Source organism: Marmota monax, unplaced genomic scaffold (genome assembly GCF_021218885.2).
Source record: "Marmota monax isolate L192 unplaced genomic scaffold, Marmota_monax_Labrador192_F-V1.1 WCK01_AAM20220418_F8-fsc00121, whole genome shotgun sequence".
Classification (NCBI taxonomy): Eukaryota; Metazoa; Chordata; class Mammalia; order Rodentia; family Sciuridae; genus Marmota; species Marmota monax.
The window spans coordinates 422,114-442,785 of record NW_026693351.1 but is presented as its reverse complement, the minus strand read 5'-3'; the positions used below and the strand labels follow the sequence as shown (position 1 = coordinate 442,785).

Here is a 20,672-nt window from a genome sequence, read left to right as displayed (position 1 = left end):
ACAAGCACTTCACAGTGTCTGGAACATAATGAGTGCCTAATAAATGTGAGCTATTAGTAAACACTTGCTGTCTTGTACTCATCAGCCTCATTGTTGGCGCCATGTTCTCACCCCAGCTGTTTCTTTTTTGTTTGACGTTCAATTTATGATTTCTTCTATTATCTATAACCTTATTTAAATTTTAGTTTTCTGAAGCAACACAATATATAAATGTATGTTAAAAATAAAAAGAACAAGTGAAATCCTCCTAAAGCAGTGGTCCTCAATGGATTCATTTATAATAGTAGGCTTTAAACTCACCCTTCATAGAATTCCCAGCCAGCTGCTGCTCTGCTCAGGGACTTTATTATTAACACTGCACAACTCAAGGATTGATATCTCGGTACAGAAGATCTGAGGCCTCTGTTCCCGGCAAGGCTCACTGGCAGGGCTACAGGGAAGCATGCAACCTCAGTCCCACATAAAAGTTAATTTTCTATGGATCTCACTATCACTGGCCCCAGTATTTACATAATGTCTTCAAAGACTTCCTTTTTCTGACTTCTTGCTACCTACAGAGCACAATGCTGGCACCTTGTAAACAGGGGCATAGAGAATCCTCAAGATAACTATGGAGAAGGTTATCATAAGACCCATTTTACAGATGAGGAAATACATTAGAGAAAAAGTACAGAGCCAGGATGGTAATCCAGTCTGTTCCCACTCAAATCTGATTTGCAATAGTCTGTTATCCTTGCATATATATAAAAACATATGTAGTAAGAAATGCCATTAATTACATATATCAGGGACACATTTTTGCTTGACAATTCACATAAATTTTCTTGAAATAACCAATTGTCAAGGTTTTTGCTCTTGCTTTAGTGCTGTTCTCTGTAGTTTTTCTATTTACAACAGAAGCATGTCTTTTTAAATTACACCTGAGAAATTCACCTCCAGCCGCCAACACGACAACACTGCAAGGAAAACCTGGGAAGAGTGGACAGCTTTTGAAAGGATGTGTCACTTGGCGGCAGCAGGGAGCAGACTGCCAGGAAGGGAAACAGAAGTCACCTAATCTGAATCCAATAATCTTTTCTGGCTTTCATCTCAAGGACACTAGAGGGGAAATGAAAGCCTCAATGAAAGCCAAGGTTGGGAGATAGGCAAGGAAAATGAAAGGAACCTCCCTTATCTGTCAACACATTCCCCTTCTGTCCATAAATGCACTGATCCAGGGGCAACACTATGCTCTGTAAAGATGCTCAGAAGAGACTAACCCTCTACAGTCTACAGAGATAGCACAGCCCACAGAACAAGGAACAGAAAAAGAAGAGAGTCTGCTCAGAATTCTTTGCCACTTATTCCTTTGGATTCTTCATAGCCCTATTTTCCTACCTTTCCGTCAAGGCCTTTCTAACTAAGCTCGCCTTAATGTTTTTTCATTTTCACACTGAGGTTTATTATATACACTTGTTGAGAGCCACAGCCAAGGGGCCCCAGCAAACTTCCAGCTGATTGGCTCACCATGGCCCCAGCAAACTTCCAGCTGCCAGCTGATTGGCTCCTCTGCGGTGATGCTCATTGGGCTATTTCCCCACCCTTTCAGACCACTGAGCTGGTCATTGGGGGACTCTTTTGGCTCCGCCCACACGACCCAGCCAATCGGCCTCAAGAGCAGGAGGAGGGGGGGGGGGCGTTGAGAGGCTCACCTGAGCCGGTGGTGGCAGTTAGGCTCTGAGGGAATTCCTGAAGAGCTCCTGTGGTGCTGCCTGTGTGTGTGTGTGTGTTCTAAAAATAAAGTTCATTTCTGCTTGACAAGTGGCTCGTGAATTGTGCCCAGCCAGACTGCGGCATACACTGCAATGCAATAAAACTGAATCCTTTCCTGTTTTATGTTGTGTAGTTGTGCACATCTGCCTTAGTTATCCATCTAATCAAACCACAGATCCTTCAGGACAGAGACAGTGGAAGCTCTAGATTAATCAAGAACCCATAAATTTCAGATTCAAAGCAGTATGGCATGGGCCTCCAAACTAACGTGCATAGGAATAAGTCCACACATATCAGATTCAACAACCCTAAACAGCCTAAGCACCGACTGTTTCGTGTCAAGGCAGAGATGTGTTCATCTTCCCCACTGTACACTGAGCTCCTGGTACAGACTGGCACATGTAAGTGGTTAAATTTGGGTGTTGCTTAAAGACCTGGTTCAAGTCCCAGAAATCTTTTTTACTAGTTCTATCACCTTGAACAAGTTACCTGACTTCTTGGAGCCTGGTCTTCTCATCTATAAAATGGAAATAACAATACCCACTGTATCTGGTAATTTAAAGTAGTACACAGTCAATGTGTCCTGGCCACAGGCTAGGACATTATTATTCCATAGTATTAAATCATTATTATTCTATAGTGTTAAATGCAGGTCCATAATCACATATCAAAAACTCTAGAGACCAAAGTGTTCTGATAACAGATTTTGGGGGTGTTGGGAAGATCTGTGTATATAACCCCTTGAACAGAATCAGGGTCAGCACCCACAATCAAATATATTAATATTTTTTGCAGTAAAACAGTACCTTAAGCAGGTAAATAAAGGCTATCAATAGTCTTGTACCAGTTCACTTCAGATCAAATGACAAATGAGTTATGAAAAACACTGGGCTTTCAGAGCTTTTGGGATTTGGGAACTGCAGAGAAGACAGGTAGGACTATATTCACAAAAGTACTGGGGGCCCCCATTAGGCAACTCTGTACCCACTGAGTCATCAAGGTATGAATGCTCACTCTGGTGAGGGTATAAGGCTGCAAGTTACAACGCTGAGGGCAATAATAAAGTTGTCAGGATGACTGGGAAAGCTGCTCAGCCTCTCAATTCCCTCCAGGTACCACAGCCCAGGCTGCGCCTCCAGAACAGGTTACTCTTGAACTTTTCATTCCTTTTACCCAAAGAAAGAGGGAGGAGGGATAAACAGGATGGCTGGAGGGCAGTGCGGGAATCTACCTCACTATCTTTCCCCTTCTTCAAGTTTTAAATCAAGGAAAACAAAAAAGAGGAGTCCAGATTATTAAGGACAGCCATATTCAAATTTATGAGGGTGGGAGTGTATTTTTATTTTTGATTTTCACATAATCTAAAAAAAGCCTTATGAATGAAAAGTCTCTTGTCTCCTTCCAGGTTCCCGCAGTCACTGTAATCGCACTCCGGTGGTGTGGCGCTGGTGGTATTCTGGAGTATGAGTGTGAGGAATGTATGTGTGAGGAATTACCAATTCCTCAACCCCCAACATGACTTCTACTGCAAGAGAGTCCAAGGCTAGTTCACTAGATTATCAGTGGTAAGTTAACAGAATTCAATATGACTCCCAATGAAGTCTGAGTGAGAAAGCTAAGAAAGGCAATATATATAAAGGGGTCCAAAAACAAACTCTAAACTAATGCCCCCACCATTCCCAAATTAGAAGCAAATTATTGGCCTTACTATTCTTCTCCCAGATGAATCACTAATGATTCCCACCACTGAAGAAAAAGTGCTTACTGCAGAGGTACAAGGTGCTCAATGTTCTAGTGCAGGACCAAAGAGGCTGTAAATCATCGGAGCACTGCCACATCCATCCATTTATATATTCTCTGTTGCTGCTTTTATGATAAAAGGGCCCAAACTGGTTGAATATTTACAAGAATAAACTATATGGCCCACAAGACCTAATATTTACCTATCTGGCCTTTGAGAAAAGTTTGCTGACCCCTGTTCTTATGAAAGAGGACTGGCTAGGAAGTCAGAGAGACCTATATTTAAATCCCAACTCCATAATCACTAGTAGAAATTACTTCCTATTTCTGGGCCTCTGTTACTTCATGTATGATATTAGAATACCACGAGCTGCCCTGCAGGGGTGTCATACAGACTAAATGAGATGAGCCAGATAAAATGTCTTATGCATAAGCAAGGAATAAATGGTAGCTATTAAGTCATAATTAATACCACACACAAATTTGTCTATCATGTTAATAAATACTCAAATGTAAAGTTATTCAGGCTACAGCCAAATATTTTGTCAAATAAGACACTGGGCTGGCATTCATCTACCTTCCCTGTTAAGGAATAATACACAGAGTATATTGCTTTAGAAAGCCAAAATTACTTCACCTCTCTCCTCTTATTCTCTCTTTAGTCCTTAATTTAAAAAAAAGAAATCAAGAAGCACAGCCTCAAAGTTTTGTTAATATAAAGCTAATTCCTTCTATTCGCACTGTTTAAAAACACTGAACAAAGCTTAAAATGTACCTCAGAATGAGTGAGAAATCCTGATCTACAATTAAGAGGAAAAATGGGAGGAGCCCAAAAGAAACGTTTCCAAAGTTTCAAGAAAGCAACCAGCAATACTTGATGAATAGTGTGGGTTCCTGGGTCCACTCACGTAACCAGTACTTGAAGGCACCTACCGTTCCAGGCCTGGCTGTGGTTGGGAACACGACAGGCTGTCTCCACACCTGGAGAACCTAGAGACCGGGGCTACTCAGCACTGTGTGACATAAGAACCACAGGACATGCTCCTGACTGCAAAACCATCTGTGGTAAGTCATATTAGAACTTGAGGGCTCCTAAGAGATCATCTCACCTAACATCTGTACTGAACAAGCAGGTTCACCGAACTGTCCACGGTTACAAGAGAGTTCGTAGCAAACCCTGCGTTCCTGATTTGACTTCACAAAAAACTGTCTTTGCTTAAGAGTTACTTCTCAACAAGTCAAATCTTAATCTTTTACTTCTCTGTCACCCTGCCAATGATATTCTGGAAAAAGTACCCAATCCTCAAAATCCCAAATAACTCTAGGCAGGGTGTCACTCCTTGGTTTTTCATTATGTTCTTCTTGTTTTATTGTATTGGACCCACCATAATTTTGTTCTGTGTACCAATCCTGCCCATTGGCTGAGAGTTCACAACCACTAACACCCAAATGTTGTGCACGTGGCAGGCATGTGGTAACTTTATATTCACTCCCTTATTTAAGGCTCATATTAACTTGTCCAATATTATAGATGGGGAACTGAGCATGGAGAAGGTACCCACAGTGAAGCTGACTCTATTAATAAGCATCCATGTTACCCCAATACCATCATCAACCTCCTTCTTCCTCACAAGAGTCTGTACATTCAAGTACCCTCCCTCCTTCCCACAGCCACATGGAAGCTTCTAAGAAAGGTTTCTTCCCATGTAGAAGACACTCTTAAAAGTACTCTGCTTCCCTAGACTTCGCCTCAACTACTGAAAGAGCTGGGCTTATCTGAAATACTAAATTTCTTCATAGTGATTTTAAGTTTCCTGAGTCTGTTTTTAGTTATTCTCAGCCAAAAGGATCTTAATATGCACACGAATAAAGTAGTGGAGCTATAATTCAAACAGAGAGAAGGTGACTTCACTGACCTCAAAAATGTAACAACTAGACTCTCTTCTGACCTCTCATTTTTAACACTCCTACCATCCAGCACCAGTGCTGAGTCAGGAAAAATGCTCATTACTTCAGCTAATGGATTAAAAAAAAAAAATGAAATTTAGCTAAGCTTCCAAAAACAGGTAGGATAAATTTTATATTCAGTTTTAAATGAAATATTAGGACCCTAGGTAGAAGCTTAGCAGGTCTAAAGCTTCTCTGCTTTTAAACAAGAGGTTTAACGTATTTGGGAAATAGTGTACGCTAGAGCAAATAAAGGAATCTTGGCTTATAAGTCCAAAACAATTTCATAAGACTGTGTCAATTAACAAAAGCACCAAAGATTTGGTTTCTCTAAATCCCTTTTACAATGCCTATTGCACCTATTAGCAGTCACACAAATTCTCGATCCTCCTTCCATCTGAGCCTGGTTCCAAGTAGGCCACCTCCTCTGTAAACTGAAAGAGAGTGTGTGGAGTAAGGGGATAGGTGGAAGAGGGGGCAGAGGGAGAACACCACTTCCCCACTTCAAGTCTTGTCTAGTTTCCATTCATGATAGCTCTTTGACTGGCATAATGATCAACCTTCACAACTCATTTGATGCCGACCTCTACCTCCATCCTCAAGGACACATGAAGAGCCTTAATCTTTAGACCTGAAGGATGTCTTCTGTGCCATTTCACATGGATCAAGAGTCCTTGACAACCCATTCTATTTCTGGCCAAGTACCCAGCAGACTTCAAAACAGTGACCAGAGGTAAAATGCTCCACATCCTATTTTCAACTTGATCCCCAAGAGAAAAATCAGTGAAGACACCTGTTAGTCGTGAAGAGCCACTCACCAAGGTCTCATGACTCATTCACTGCAAAACACAAAATACATTTTAATGTCAAGACTACAAATGCTTGTACACATAAAAGCCTCTCCTTATCTCTTCACTTGGCCTTTTCTCAAAGAGCTTAGACAAGAATTTTTTGATCTTCAACCAAAAAAAAAAAAAAAAATCAGAGAAAACTCTACTTGCTCTGGAATCCAGTTTTCAAAAGCCACAACCTGCATGACTGTCTTATTCGAAGTTCAGGAATCATGCTGATTGCTCACAAAGGATATTTTTTTAGAGACCAATTCTGATCCACCAAGGCAGCCCAGCCACCTTCAAGAGTACCTTCCTTCTATAGCACAGCTTACCTTGTAATTACTAGAGTTCACCCAAGAGGTAGCGAGCCCATCCACAAGCTTATCTAACATGGTCTGGTCATGCTCAAGGTCAGCAGACTTCTGTTTATCTGAGAAATAGTCTATAAGTTCTTGGCCAACCTGCAGTCGTTTCCCCACATCCTTTTGCAACACCTGAGCCAGGCAGGACTCCATTCGAGGCTCCATGGTGGAATTCAAATCCAGATCCAGCAAAAGCTAGAGGGCAGTCAGGATGACTCCCTCCCGGTAGACGGACCCGGGAGGTTGCCTCTTTGTTTGCTGAAGGTTACTAAGAGCTTGTGTTTCAAAGATGCAATCCGGGGAATGGTAACAATGCACCATGTGTGTCTGAAGAGCAGCTGGTAGGATATTAAAAGTCCAATTTAAATAACTAGTAGGAGATAAAGGAGTGAGTGGCTGAGTGATGTTCTGCTACTGGGTCTGAAATACTTCATAATTCAGCAGTCCATTCTGAAAAGTAAGAGAACAACAAATTAGCACAGATAACATAACGCTCAATGTTGTAAAACACTAAATCAAGGACAAAGCAATTCATGCTGTAGAACCATTTATAATCACATGAGGAGTGCAAAGCATGAACACTTGGCAACCATATTGGAGTAATATAATTATTATTTTTATCAGGAAGAACATTGAAGCCCAAAGAAAAGAGCCAACAAGCCACACAGTTGGTAGGTTGATATTTTTCACAATCTCCCAGCTTGTAAATGCACTAGTCAGGAAAGCAAGCTTCTGCTTTGTTTATTTGTAGCTTAATTTTGCTCCCCACCAAAAACCTAACATTACTCTGTGTCTGAATCACTGTAAATGCCCCAGCTTATGGCATTCCTCTGAGTCTTCCAAAAAACTAAGTACCAGAAATGGGACAGGCTCCATAGACGACACACCACTGATCAAAGTCGCCAGCTCGGTTAAATTAACCAAAGCAAAAGGCAGCACACTTACATCACACTTCTTGCTCAGCACCTTTACAATGGGGGGAGAAGAAACCCCTGCTGCCTCCTCCCCACAAAAAGAAAAGAGAGAAGAAAGGAAAAAAGGACACAGGTGCAAGTTCTGATCAGTTACTGACACAGTATTCTCAGTTGACAGCAGCACCATTTGGGTCTGGTGTTTTGTTATAAACTCGGATCCCAAAATCATGTTTGGACAATGCAAAACGCATGATAAGGGAGAAGTAACAAAACTGTGGATTTTTTTTCCCCCAGTGCTGGGGATCAAATCCAGAACCTTGTGCATGCTAGACAAGCTCTCTACCATTGAGCGAACCCCCAGCACTCCAAAACAGTTTTAACTAGATGTATTATACAATCTATCCAGTAACCTATAGCAAGCAGCTAGTACAATTCTGCACACACATTTCTTAATTCAATTTCTTCTCTCCTAAAATTATTTGATTCCTTTCATTTTAACATAAGAAGACCCATAGGAAACCCATCTTCAAGATGCAGCACCTCCCTGACAAAATATGAAACAGGAATGTAGCTTCATACCAACAGAAAATATCAACTTTCATAGCTTTTAGCATATAATGTGGCAAGTACATTTAAAATTCTGTGTAGCGGAACTCTTTCAATCTGACAGTGGTTCTCTCCCTTTCTAATCCCATCATATGTCTAAGCTCAACATTAAAAGGATGATACACTACCCAAATCATAGAATCATTGTTCTGTTTTGAGTACTAGAGGTTGAACCCAAGGGCACTTTACCACTGAATTGCATCTCCAGCCCATTTTAATTTTTGAGACAGAGTCTTGCTAAATTGCCAGACTGGTCTTGAACTTGCATGCGCTACCACACCATGCAGAATAATAGACTTGTTTTGGATTGGTTTGGTTTGATTTTGTTTGGTATCAGGGATTGAACCCAGTGGTGCTTAACTACTCAGCCACATCCCAGCCCTTTTTATTTTTTTATTTTGAGACAGGGTCTCACTTGGTTGCTTAGGGCCTCACTAAATTATTGAGGCTGACTGACTTTGTACTTGCGATCCTCTTGCCTCAGCCTCCTAAATCACTGGGTTTACAGGCATGTGCCACTGCAGCTGGCTAGAATCAAAGACTTTTGATGTCAACAGGAATCATAAGACAAATCACAAAATGAGGAAAGCCCTCCTTCAAAATCCCAGCATGTCCCTGGGCACAATAGCATATGCCTCAGGCGGCTGAGGCAGGAAGATCATGAATTCAAAGCCAGCTTCAGGAACTTAGCAAGGCCCTAAACAACTCAGCGGGACCCTGTCTCTAAATAAAAATGAATGAATGAATAAATGAATGAATGCATAAATAAACAAATAAAATAGGGCTGGGGGTGTGGCTCGGTGGTTAAGTGCCCCTGGGTTCAATCTCTGGTACCAAAAAAATAAAATAAAGTAAAAAACATGTGGCTATCCATCTTCTAAGCCCCTGCCTTTGTACGTGCAATGGGGTGAAGAGGAAAGACACTTAATAAGATACTATCTCACGGAAAAATTCTTCCTTAAACTGAGGAGGTATCTATCTTCCAGTCATTTCCACACCCTGGGAGTAGGCCCTCTTTCAGAGGGAAGATCCTCAAACACATAAAAGTAGTTATTAATTTTCTTCCAATTTGTGGTCCAAACAATTCCTCCAGTTCCTTCATGAGCTTTTTATATTAGACTAAAGAAGGTATCAATGATATAGGCAAACTGGAGTAACCAATAGAACCTTTTCTTTCTGTGCCCAAAATTAGCCTAAATAAATAAATGTCAAGTAGATAGTAGAGGCAGATAAAAAAAATGGCCCACAAATTCTTTGCTACTCCTCTCCAACCCAGGTGAAGCCTAAGTCCTCTCCCACAGAGACTTGGGGCTGACCCTGTGAAGCAGGCAGAAGCTCATCAGCAATCCCTAGAGCTGGCCCTCTTAAATGCTCCCTGGGACTGCCATGTTATAGGAAGCTGGTCTAGCAACTAGAGCAAGAGGGGCCATATGGAGCAGAACCAATAGCTCCAACCAACAGTGACTATCAGACATGTTCCCAAGGCCATCTGGGGCCATCTAGCTGTTCTAGTCATCATCAGACAACACCATCACAAATAAATCCTAAGGAAACAAGCAGAGAACACCCAGCCAAACCATAGAACCATGAGAAACAACATTTCTTTGTTGTGTCAAGCACTAAGTTTGTGGTGATTTGTTACACAATAGCATAACTCTTACTCCTTCTTCCCCTAAAAAGTTATCTTCCATTGCAATGAAAAGAATCTCACATTTTTCACTCCTCCAAGGGGCCTAAAATCAACAGACATTCACCAACAGTAACACTACTAATGCCATTTTTAAGCGTCTCCATGAAGTATCAGGTTCTGTGCTAGGCGGTTTCTGCATATTACTTCTGATTCATCAACCAACTCTACAAAGCAGGTGTTAACTTCCCTACTTTATAGATGAAGAAACTGAAGTAAAGTAAGGCTGAGTAATTTTCCAAGGTTACCTGGCCATGTGTCTCCTTACTCCACCCTCAAACCCTTATTATTAGAAATCTGGCCTAGTTCTGTTCTGACTCAGGGAAAGCAGGCCACACTGCTGAGCCAGGAGCCACAGGCCAGAGAGCAGAGCCTTCACTCCTTAAGCAAACACTAGGTGCCTTCAAGCCTCTCCACTGTGGCTTTTTAAATACATATGAGAAAACGTCCCTTTCAAGGAATGTACAGGATTTCCAACAAATATGCTTCTAGAAAGTAATTATACAATAAAAGGTTAACACACTCAAAAGTAAGTCACAAACTCATATGTACAAAGAATGAAAAAGACTGGAAGCTTCAGGTATTAAGCGGACTGGGTCTTTCCAATCTCTCTCTCTCTCTCTCTCTCTCTCTCTCTCTCATTAAAAAGAAAAAAAATGGCATTAATAGTGTTACTGTTGGTGAATGTCTAGTCATCCTCTTCAGCATTTATTCTTACCTAACTGGGTTTTGGGGTATCTTTTCCCCATGCTTTTAGTGTTTTCTCCACCTCTACTTTCAAAGATATTCAAGGAATAGTAATCACAGAGTCCAAATACCCAAGATATAAGAGTACTGGCCCCTGGCTCCCAGACACCTAGCTTCCATCTCTGAAAGGAAATATCATTAGTCTCCTGTGTATCCTTTAGAAAGATATTTAGCTTCCCAAGAAAATAAGTATTGTATGTGTTCTCCTTCCTGTATTCCCCAGGAAAAGTTTCCTAAGCATTTACAATTAAATCAAAAAAACAGAAATCAAAACCATACAAAAATACAGGCAAAACATCATATAGCAAAATCTATAAAAACTTCATATTTGAAAATACATAAAACTGAGAAAACAAACAAGAAAGAAAAGGAGGAGGAGGAGTTGGAAAAAAAGAAGGACAAGAAGATGTAGGGGAGGAAGAGGAGTTAAGAGAAGAACCCACATCTTGACCAGACTCTCCACTAGGAAGAGTGAAACAAGGAAAATGAGGTCTGAAATCATCCCACAACTGGCATCATGGAGGTGACTGTGTTGAAGCTAAATAAAAGCTGAAGTTCTCATATGGAAGACATAATGGAAGGTGCTGGAATACAGAATCAGTCTCTGCCCTCAGTGAGCTTATGGATAAATGCAGCCCTGTTCACAATCTGACAGTCTGCTCTGTCATTATTATTCAAGTGTACTATACACAGAGACTTAGAGCAATGGTGACATTAGAAGCTACTCAGAATGTATTGCTAAAAAAAAAAAAAAGAAAAGAAAAACACATTTTTACACATTTTCCAAAAATACAAGAGAGACATAATAAAGTTATGAAAGGATAAATGAGGTTAAAATAGCAAAGCACCACTTTTCCTTCTTTATTTATCAGAGTAACTTTTCTCCTTTAGCAAGATCCTCTATGACGGCTATAGAGCACAAAGGCATTGCACTGGTTACCTGGGAAAAGAGACACATTTCAGGTACTTCTGGAAAATGTCTCAATTCCTTTCAAATCCAATGGCAACTGCATGAGATCCTTTCATTTGCCAGGCCAACATTCTCTGCCTCTACTACAGGAGTTAAGTTCCAAGCATCTCAACTTTTCCCTGCCACTTATCTTCATTTTTAGGTACAAACTAATAAAACCTCAAGATCATGGCCTAATCACTCTCCTTTATAGCAACCTTAAAAATAGAAATTAACCAAGGAACCTTTACAAAACAACAGCCTAACTCTGCTGCAGGCCAACAGGAAGATGTTAAAAATTACCAGCATCAACAATAATATGGCAGATAAGATAGCTAGCTTAGTGAAATAAAAAGAGCAATAAAGTTAAAAATTCTGGCTTCTGTTCTCCGCTCTGCCACTTCCTGGATGACTTTGGGAAGAATATTGTCTCTATGTGCCCTAGACAAGATCAGGATGGAAAGATTTACACAGGGCATTTTTCTAAAAACAGCTCCTATCTCCATCTCCTTAATTACCATATCTTTCCTGCGGCCCTTAGGTACACCATTAATAAAGAACTATTAACAATGGGGCATTGAGGGTGAGGGGACAAAACCAACTATAAGCTCTGTAACTTCTTAATGTACTACAGAGTAATTCACAAAAGAAGTTAGAAGTAGGAACATTTTCATTTTTACTTGGCAACTTAAAACAGTGATCACTATTTCTGAGTCTATGAGATGGCTGGGCTCAGCTAGGAGATTTCTGTACTAGTCTGACCTGGGAGCATTCTGTGGCTACAGTCACCTGGCAGTTGATTATGGCTGGGGTCTATGACGGCATCATTCACATGTCTAGGGAACTGATGCTGTTGTTGGCTAGACCTCTCTCCACTGAGAATCTCTAGCCATTCAACACACAGCCTAGACTTGATTACACAGGAGCTATCACTCCAAGACGGCCAAAGGGGAAGCTGGTAGGCCTCTCAAGGCCTAGGATCCAGATCCTGCACATTACCTCTGGTCAAAACAAGTCACAAGGCCAGGTCTGATTAAAAATGTGAGGAACAAAAAACTAGGGATGGTACCACCACATACCTGGCTATCCCACTCCTTGGAATTCTCCCAAAAGATTTAAAATCAACATATTACAGCAATACAGCCACCTCGATGCTTATAATAGCATAATTCACAATAGCTAAATTATGGAATCAACCCAGATGCCCATCAATAGATGAAGAGATTACAAAATTGTGGTGTGTGTGTGTGTGTGTGTGTGTATATATATATACATACACACACACATACATACAATGGAGTTCTACTCAGCCATAAAAAAATAGGAAATTAAGGCTGGGCAAGGTGGTATATACCTGTAATCCCTGTGGCCTGGGAGGCTGAGGCAGGAGGATCATGAGTTCAAAGCCAGCCTCAGCAACTTAGTAAGGCCCTCAGTAACTCAATGAGATCCTGCCTCTAAATAAAATATAAAAAAGGGCTGGGGACATAGCTCAGTGGTTAAGTACCCCTGGGTTCAATCCCCAGTACACACACACACACACACACACACACATATGAAATGGCATTTGCTGGTAAATGATGGAAATGGAGAATATCATGCTAAGTGAAATAAGCCAAACTCAGAAACTCACAGGTCAAATTTTTCTCATATGCAGCAGCTAGGGTAAATAAAGAACAGGGAAAGGGAAAGATAGGATAACATAAAGAACCAACCAAACATAAATTAACAGACAAGTGAAAGGAAGTCTAGTAGAAGAGGGGAAGGAGACTGGAGAGGGGAGGGAGGACAAGACGGGAAAAAGGAAGAGGAAAAGGGGTGATCATGAAGTGAAATCCATGCGTATATGAGTTTGTCATGATGAACCCAAGTACTGTATATAACTATAAAGCTCTAATAAAAATTTTTTTAAGAAAAAGTATGAGGAAATAAATTCATTCTACCTGTTAACAGGAACTGCAAAATATTATGTCATGTTCAACACTGCATATATGTATTCAGTAGAATGAATAAGTGGATAGGGTAAATATGTTTGCATCATCTGTTTATCTTCTACCAGTCGAATATCACAATAACTTTTATTTATTCATCAACTTATCAAAAATCATATCTCAGTAAAAAAGATACAAAAGAAATAACTACAGTCCAGCTGAAAGAATTTTCAACCTACTTAAAGATAAGACATACACTCACAAGAAGCTTCATTGTAAGGATTCAACACAATCACAGAATGTATATAGTAGATTTCACCAGTAGAATACTGTACCTGCCAAATAAGAAGCATAAATAAGTATTGTGGAAATTCAGAGAAGAGAGAGATTAAGAAGGCCTAGAATGACAAAGTCAAAACTATATAAACAAACCAGAATGATGACGCATGCTGGTAATCCCAGTGGCTCAGGAGGCTGAGGCAGGGGGATGTAAGTTCAAAACAAGCCCCAGCAGTTTGGTGAGGCCCTAAGCAACTTAGCAAGGTCCTGTCTCAAAATAAAACAGTAAAAAGGGCAAGGGATGTGGCTTAGTGGTTAAGTGCTCCTGGGTCAATCTCAGGTACCTTCCAAAAAAATCTGCATAAACAAAATTCAGCCTAAGCTTTCCCTTAAATTATAGATAGGAAATATTAGTTATGGCACTTAGGAAAAACTGCATCAGCAAAATAGAGAAGTGGGAACTCATGGAAAGAAGTGTAAGGCAGATGCAGTAAGATATCTATAGGATGGGCATTATTATTCCCTATTTGAAGATAAGGAAATGAAGCTCATAAAGGTTGGTTTCCAACTGAACCCAGGGCCTTGCACATGCAAGGCATGTACTCTACTATTGAGCTGTAGCCTCAGTCTTTTTTTTTTTTTTTTTTAGAAAGAGAGAGAGAGAGAGAGAAAATTTTTTTAATATTTATTTTCAGTTTTCGATGAACACAACATCTTTATTTTATTTTTATGTGGTGCTGAGGATCAAACCCAGTGCCCCATGCATGCCAGGCGAGTGCATTACCGCTTAAGCCACATCCCCAGCCCCCCCCCCTTTTTTTTAAGAGCTACAAGGGCTGGGGTTGTGGCTCAGCGGTAGAGTGCTCGCCTAGTACATGCAAGACTCCGGGTTTGATCCTCAGCACCACATAAAAATAAATAAATAAAACAAAGGTATTGTGTCCAACTACGACTAAAAAATAAATATTAAAAAAAAGAGCTACAGCAATGTGGGGCATCAGAAGTACTAAGTTAAGGCTCACAAAGCTCTTGTAAAATAATATTTCATATCAAAATACCAAGAACTACAATTTAAATTACCAGCACCAATAACCATATTGAAAATCTCCCTGGAAAAATATGTGGGAAACAGTTACGATACTTAAAAAGCCAACTTTGAAAGCCAGAGATTAGCAAAATTTATTCACACTAAGTTAAAAGCAACATGTTTCCATTAATAAGACAATCCTTTCTGCATCAGACAATTTTTGTAATGATTACAATATGGTCTAAAATAAAGAAATGCACACTGCCAGGCTCTGCCAGCAGGTAGCGGCTGCTCTCACTCCCGGTTTCTTCTGCTCTTTCCTTCTCTTTCTCCCTCCCACAGTCCCACTCACGGTCTCTCAGTGACAGGTGTGACAGATGCTGTACTAGATTAACTACTAGAAACCACAGGAGGAAGACATGGTCCAGACCCTCAAGGAGGCTGCAGCCTATATGAAGACAAAAGCACAAGGTGGCAAGTCCTAAATCACAAAGTGTGTAGAAGTGCTGTAGGTGGCCCTGAAGGGAGATGAAATGCCACTTGAGGGAAGCCAGCCTTGGCTCTACTGGGAACTACAAGGAGGGAATGCGGTACCATGAGATGCGCCCCCCCCCAGGTCCCTCCCCCTCCAGTGCAGACTCACCCTAGCCTGGTCCCGCACTGTGCCATTTTTCTAGTGGCTTTGACACTTTCAACAGATAACTGGATGATGTCATTCCCCTCCTTTCTGACTCCTCAGACCTTCAACCTTCACCCTTCCAGTCATCTGTTCTCAACATCAGCAATCTCTCCTCCTCCACTGGCTCATTACCAGCAGCTTGTAAAAGTCCTCTAAATTACAAAGAATGGGTCCAGCGACACATACCTCTAATCCCAGTTACTCGGGAGGCCAAGACAGGAGGATCCGAGGTTTGAAGTCAGTCTGAGCAACTTAGTAAGAGTTGTTTCAAAGTAAAATTGTAAAAGGGCTTGGGAATGTAGTTGCTCAGTAGTATAGCACTTGTGTGGCATGTGTGAGGCCCTGGGTTCAATCCCCAGCACCACCACCAAAAAAAAAAAAAGCCTCCCTTGAGCTTTTCATCAATAACAGTGTTAACAGTGAAACTTCCTTAAACCCTGTCTACACTAGCCAGCTCCACTGATGCATTTCCTGGTCCCTCTTGAACCCTCTGATCTGGTACCATGGACACTACACAGCTGGGAGATGCTCTTGCAGGATCCTCAGGGAATGCCATGTTGGCAAATCCTAGGAATATTTCTCTACACTTCACCAACTCCACCTCTCAACAGCATTCCAAAGTGGACCACCGCTTCTTTCTTGTAAAATTCCCCACTCCTGGGAAAACCAAGGATCAGGCCTTCCTGCTACTTCTCTGGTTGTACCTACTCAAGTTCCTTTAACCATCTCTACTCACGAGAGAGAAATTCTACTAGCGCAGTGTTCTGTTACACTAAGCACTAAAAAGTCTGGAAATGTTCTTTTAAAAGTCTGAAAATCACCAGTCAGGCATGAAGCAGAAGACTGGACAGAGAAAGTGAACACTTAATCTCTAGAACCAAAGGCCAATAGCACTTTGGCCTTGCAGGATACTACTAATCATCTCTGAACTGCAGAAGCAGGAGACTGTAAAGGCATGTAATCATTTACCTTCCTTTGCCTCATTTACTGGCAGACATATATTAAATAAAATTGATTCAGCCAGGTATGGTGGCACATTCCTATAATCCCAACGACTTAGGAGGCTGAGGCAGGAGAATGACAAGTTCAAGGCCAGCCTCAGCAACTTAGCAAGACCCTGTCTCAAACTAAAAAATAAAAAGGCTCCTCTCTATCCCACTCCTACAGCTCCCTGAATTCCCTGCTCTTTCCCTACTCCACTCTGTTAGTTTTGTAAAAACCTTATTTAAATTAAAACTTTATTTTTCTATCTGGTTGGATGATAGTTTAGGGGGAAGAGGAAAGGGAGGGCTGGGGAGTTGAGGTGGAGGATAATTTTAGGTGTTCTCTGTTCCCCCATTACATGTGAATATTAGAATGTTAATTTATTTTACTCTCTCTGTTTGTTATGCCAAAGCCGTTTCCAAATGGTAGAAGGGGGTAGATGGTAGGGATGGAGTCAGATGTGAAACCAGGGTGGAGAGGGAGCCCACTGGCCAGCAGTGCTCTTCATCCGTTCCCTCTCCAGTGCATTTCCAAACACGTGGCCTCCATGCAGGTGCTAAGAGCCTGGTGAAAACCACTGTGGTGTGCCCTTACCTCTCTGATACCTTCCTCACCCCACATGGTATGGCTAATGATGTCCTCTGACATCATGGTGATCACCTCACCTCTCTGAGAGATCCCCCCCAGTAGTTTCCCTTCTTGGCCAGGTTGTGTCACCAGCCTCCTGTCTGCACATACCCTGATGAAGGTCCAAGCACGCCTCAAGCCCCAGGCTTTGTAGAAAGAAACAACAAAAAAAAATTTTTTTAATTAAATTAAAATAAATAATTAAATAAATAAAAAGATTTGGGAATATGTCTCAGTCATCCAGCACCTGTAAGTTCAATCCTTGGTTAAAAAAAAAAAAACTTCTATTTTTTTCCTACTTCTCAAAACTCCCTCAAAGATGAAACAAGATGGACATGCACTGGGAATAGCTGACATTCCATGATAGGTCCATGAAGGTTTGTTACACTATCTCTTTGCTTTTATACGTGTTTGAAATTGTTCATAATTTGTTAAAACTTTGTTTAATTTATTCAAAAGGACTGTAATATTTATATGCAAAAAGATATCAAAATAATTATAATAAATTTTTAACTAAATAAAATAGGATGTGAAATTTTATTAAATCATTCACATGACATGATATGCATGATCTAGCCTATGTATGCCAAACTTACAAAAAAACAAATCATGTAAAATATTGAAGAACAGTAATAAGTTTGGGAATGATTTCTGTCCTATTTAATAATTTCTTTTCATATTTTCTTTAAGAATGATAATTTACATGCATCAGGCTGGTTATTTAATAATGTTAGTTTTATTAATCAAAAAATCAACTGAAAACAAAAAAGACTTTTTATACAATGCTGACTTCTCTCAGTGCAAAATATTAGAACATATACACAGGGCTGATGTCAACATCACAATACTAATTTGTTACATAACCAAGGCAGTTAACCCTAGAAAGGAGAGAATAAATAATGCAGATTACAGCTTCCCAGAGAAGGGCCTCCCTTGAGATTAGAGATCCTGGCAGAGAACCAGCTGGTTAGGGAGAAAGAAAGGCAGCATCACAGACAGGGTGTGGCTGGCTCCTCTGGAGAGGGAATTTACATTTCCATCTACCAACACTGTACTTCTGTTGCGTCTTAGAGGGAACTTCATTTAGAGCTTCACAGCCTTGGCCAAATAGCATTTTCCCCCCCTGTTTACTATGCTAATGAAAATCAGATCTCTGCGCCTCAACAACAACTTAACATGATTTTCTATAATAGCTTTACCTCATTATCACATACCATTAAATTCACCCTAAATCCAGCAGTTTTATTATATTCACAAAGTGGCACAACCATCACCACTAATTTCAGAACATTTCTATCACCTCAAAATGACACCCCATATCCTTTAGCAATCACTCCCTCCCGTCTTTCCCCAAACCCATGAAAACAAATAATCTACTCTCTGCTTCAATGGATTGGTCTATTTTGGATACTGCATAAAAATGGAGCAATAAAATATGTCGTCTTTCATGTTTGGTATCTTTCACTTAGCACTTTGTTTCCATATTGTAGTACATTCACTCCTGTGGCTAAATAACACTCCATTGGATAGATCCACATATCGTTTATGTTTATCTGTTGGTAGATATGCGGATTATTTCCACATTTTGGCTACTACAAATAATGCCACTATGAATATTCATCCCGGAACAACTCATCAACACTTGTTACCACCCCTCTTTTTCATTAAAGCCATCCTAGTGGGTATGCAGTGGTATTTCATTGTGGTTTTGATTTGCCTTTCCTTAAGGACTAAAGATACAGAGCTTCTTTTCATGGGCATGGTGAATCTTCTTTGGAGAAATGGGTAATCAAATCTTTTGCTCATTTTTAATTGGGTTATGTAACTCTCTAATTGACGAGTTTTTAATATATTCTGGATAAAAATCCTTTATAGATACATGATTGGCAAATATTTACTCATTCTGTAGAATGATTTCATTCTGTTGAAGATATCACTTGAAACAAAGTTTTTAATCTGGATCAAAAACCAATCTGTGGGGCTGGTGTTGTGGCTCAGTGGTAGAGTGCTCGCCTAGCATGCACGAGGCCCTGAGTTTGATCCTCAGCACCACATATATGTAAAATGAAGATATTTGACCACTCAAAACTTAAGAATAAATATTTTTTAAAAAACAATTTATTTCTTTTCTTCTTAGGTGTCATACCTCAGAAACCACTATTTGTGAAAAGGTAACTAACTTCTCCCTAATCTAAGGGCACAGATTTACATCTGTTTGCTTCTTAAAATTTTATAGTTGCAGATTTTACATTTAGGTCTATGAATCAAGTCTGGGTTAAGGTGTATACATGAGTGAGAGAGTGATCCAAATTAATTATTTTGCATGTGGATATCCACTTGTCTCATCACCATCTATTGAAAAATCTACTCCTTCCCCACTAAAACATACTTGCACTCTTGTTGAAAATTTATTTCTAGACTCTCATTCGATTCCTCTGATCTACATGTCCACCCTTATGCCAGTACCAGACTCTCTTAATCACTGAAGCTTTGTAGTAAGCTATGAAATTCCTCCAACTTTGTTCTTTTCCAAGAACATTTTCACTATCCAAGGCCCCTTGCAATTCCATATGAAATTTAAGATCAGCTTACCAATTTCTGCAAAGAGTCAGCTCAATTTTACAAGGATATTGTTGAATCTGAAGACCAGCTTGGGGAGTACTGCCATCATAATAGCATTAAGCGTCCCAATCCATGAACACAGGGACGACTTTCCATTTATTTAGATCTTTAATTTCTTTCAATGATATTCTATACTTCATAGTATAAGTTTAATACTTCTTTTGTTAACTATGCTATTATGAATGGAATTATTTTCATAATTCCATTTTTAGATTATTCATTGGAAGTATAGATGAATTCAATTGATCTTTGAATATTGATTTTGTATGCTACAACCTCCCATAGTTTTAGAGTGTATTCCCTAGGGTGTTCTACATATAAGATCATGTTATCTGCAAATAGAGACCATTTTACTTTTTTCTTTCCAATACGAATGCCTTCTCCTTTTTCTTTCCTAAATGCCTTACAAAACACTGCAGAGAAGCAGTAAGGATGAAAAACAGAACATCCTTACCTAACCCTCCTGACTGCTAATCTTAGAGGACAGCAGTCAGTCTTTCATCTTTAAGTACAAGCTGTAGGTTTTCATGGATGACCCTTCTATTCCTAATTTTTTCAGTGTTTTTATCACGACAGGATGTTAAATTTTATCAAACTTTTCCTGCAGCTATTGAAGAAATTTTTGGCTTTCAACCTTTATCCATATGGCATATTACGCTGATTTTCAGATACTAAACCAGTGCTGCATTCTTGGGATAAATCCCACTTGGTGTATATTCTGATACATTGCTAGATTCCGTGTGCTAGTATCTTGTTGAGAACTGTTACATCTGTATTCATAAAGCACATTGTTCTCTAGGTTCGTTTCTTGTGATGTCTTTGTTTGGTTTTGAAACCTAGTTAATAATGCCCTCATACAGGAATCTGAGAAGTGTTCCCTCCTCTTTCTTTTAAAAGAGATTGTGGAGAATTTTTGTTAATTCTTCATTAAATGTTTGGTAGAATCACCAAATGTGAAGTCATCTGAGCCTGGATGTTATTTGTGG

General features: G+C 40.1%; 1 protein-coding gene across 21 annotated transcripts in view; it reads right to left on the bottom strand.

Annotated features, from left to right (window-relative positions):
• The window catches only part of Clasp1 (cytoplasmic linker associated protein 1), a 271,318-nt gene that overhangs the window by 230,519 nt on the left and 20,127 nt on the right, over window positions 1-20,672 (bottom strand). For all 21 annotated transcript variants that reach the window (XM_058583242.1, XM_058583244.1, XM_058583243.1 and 18 more), the window contains exon 2: window positions 6,605-7,084. In XM_058583242.1, the coding sequence (XP_058439225.1) occupies window positions 6,605-6,799 (195 nt within the window). In that variant the 5' untranslated portion in view covers window positions 6,800-7,084. The remainder of the gene's footprint in view (window positions 1-6,604; window positions 7,085-20,672) is intronic.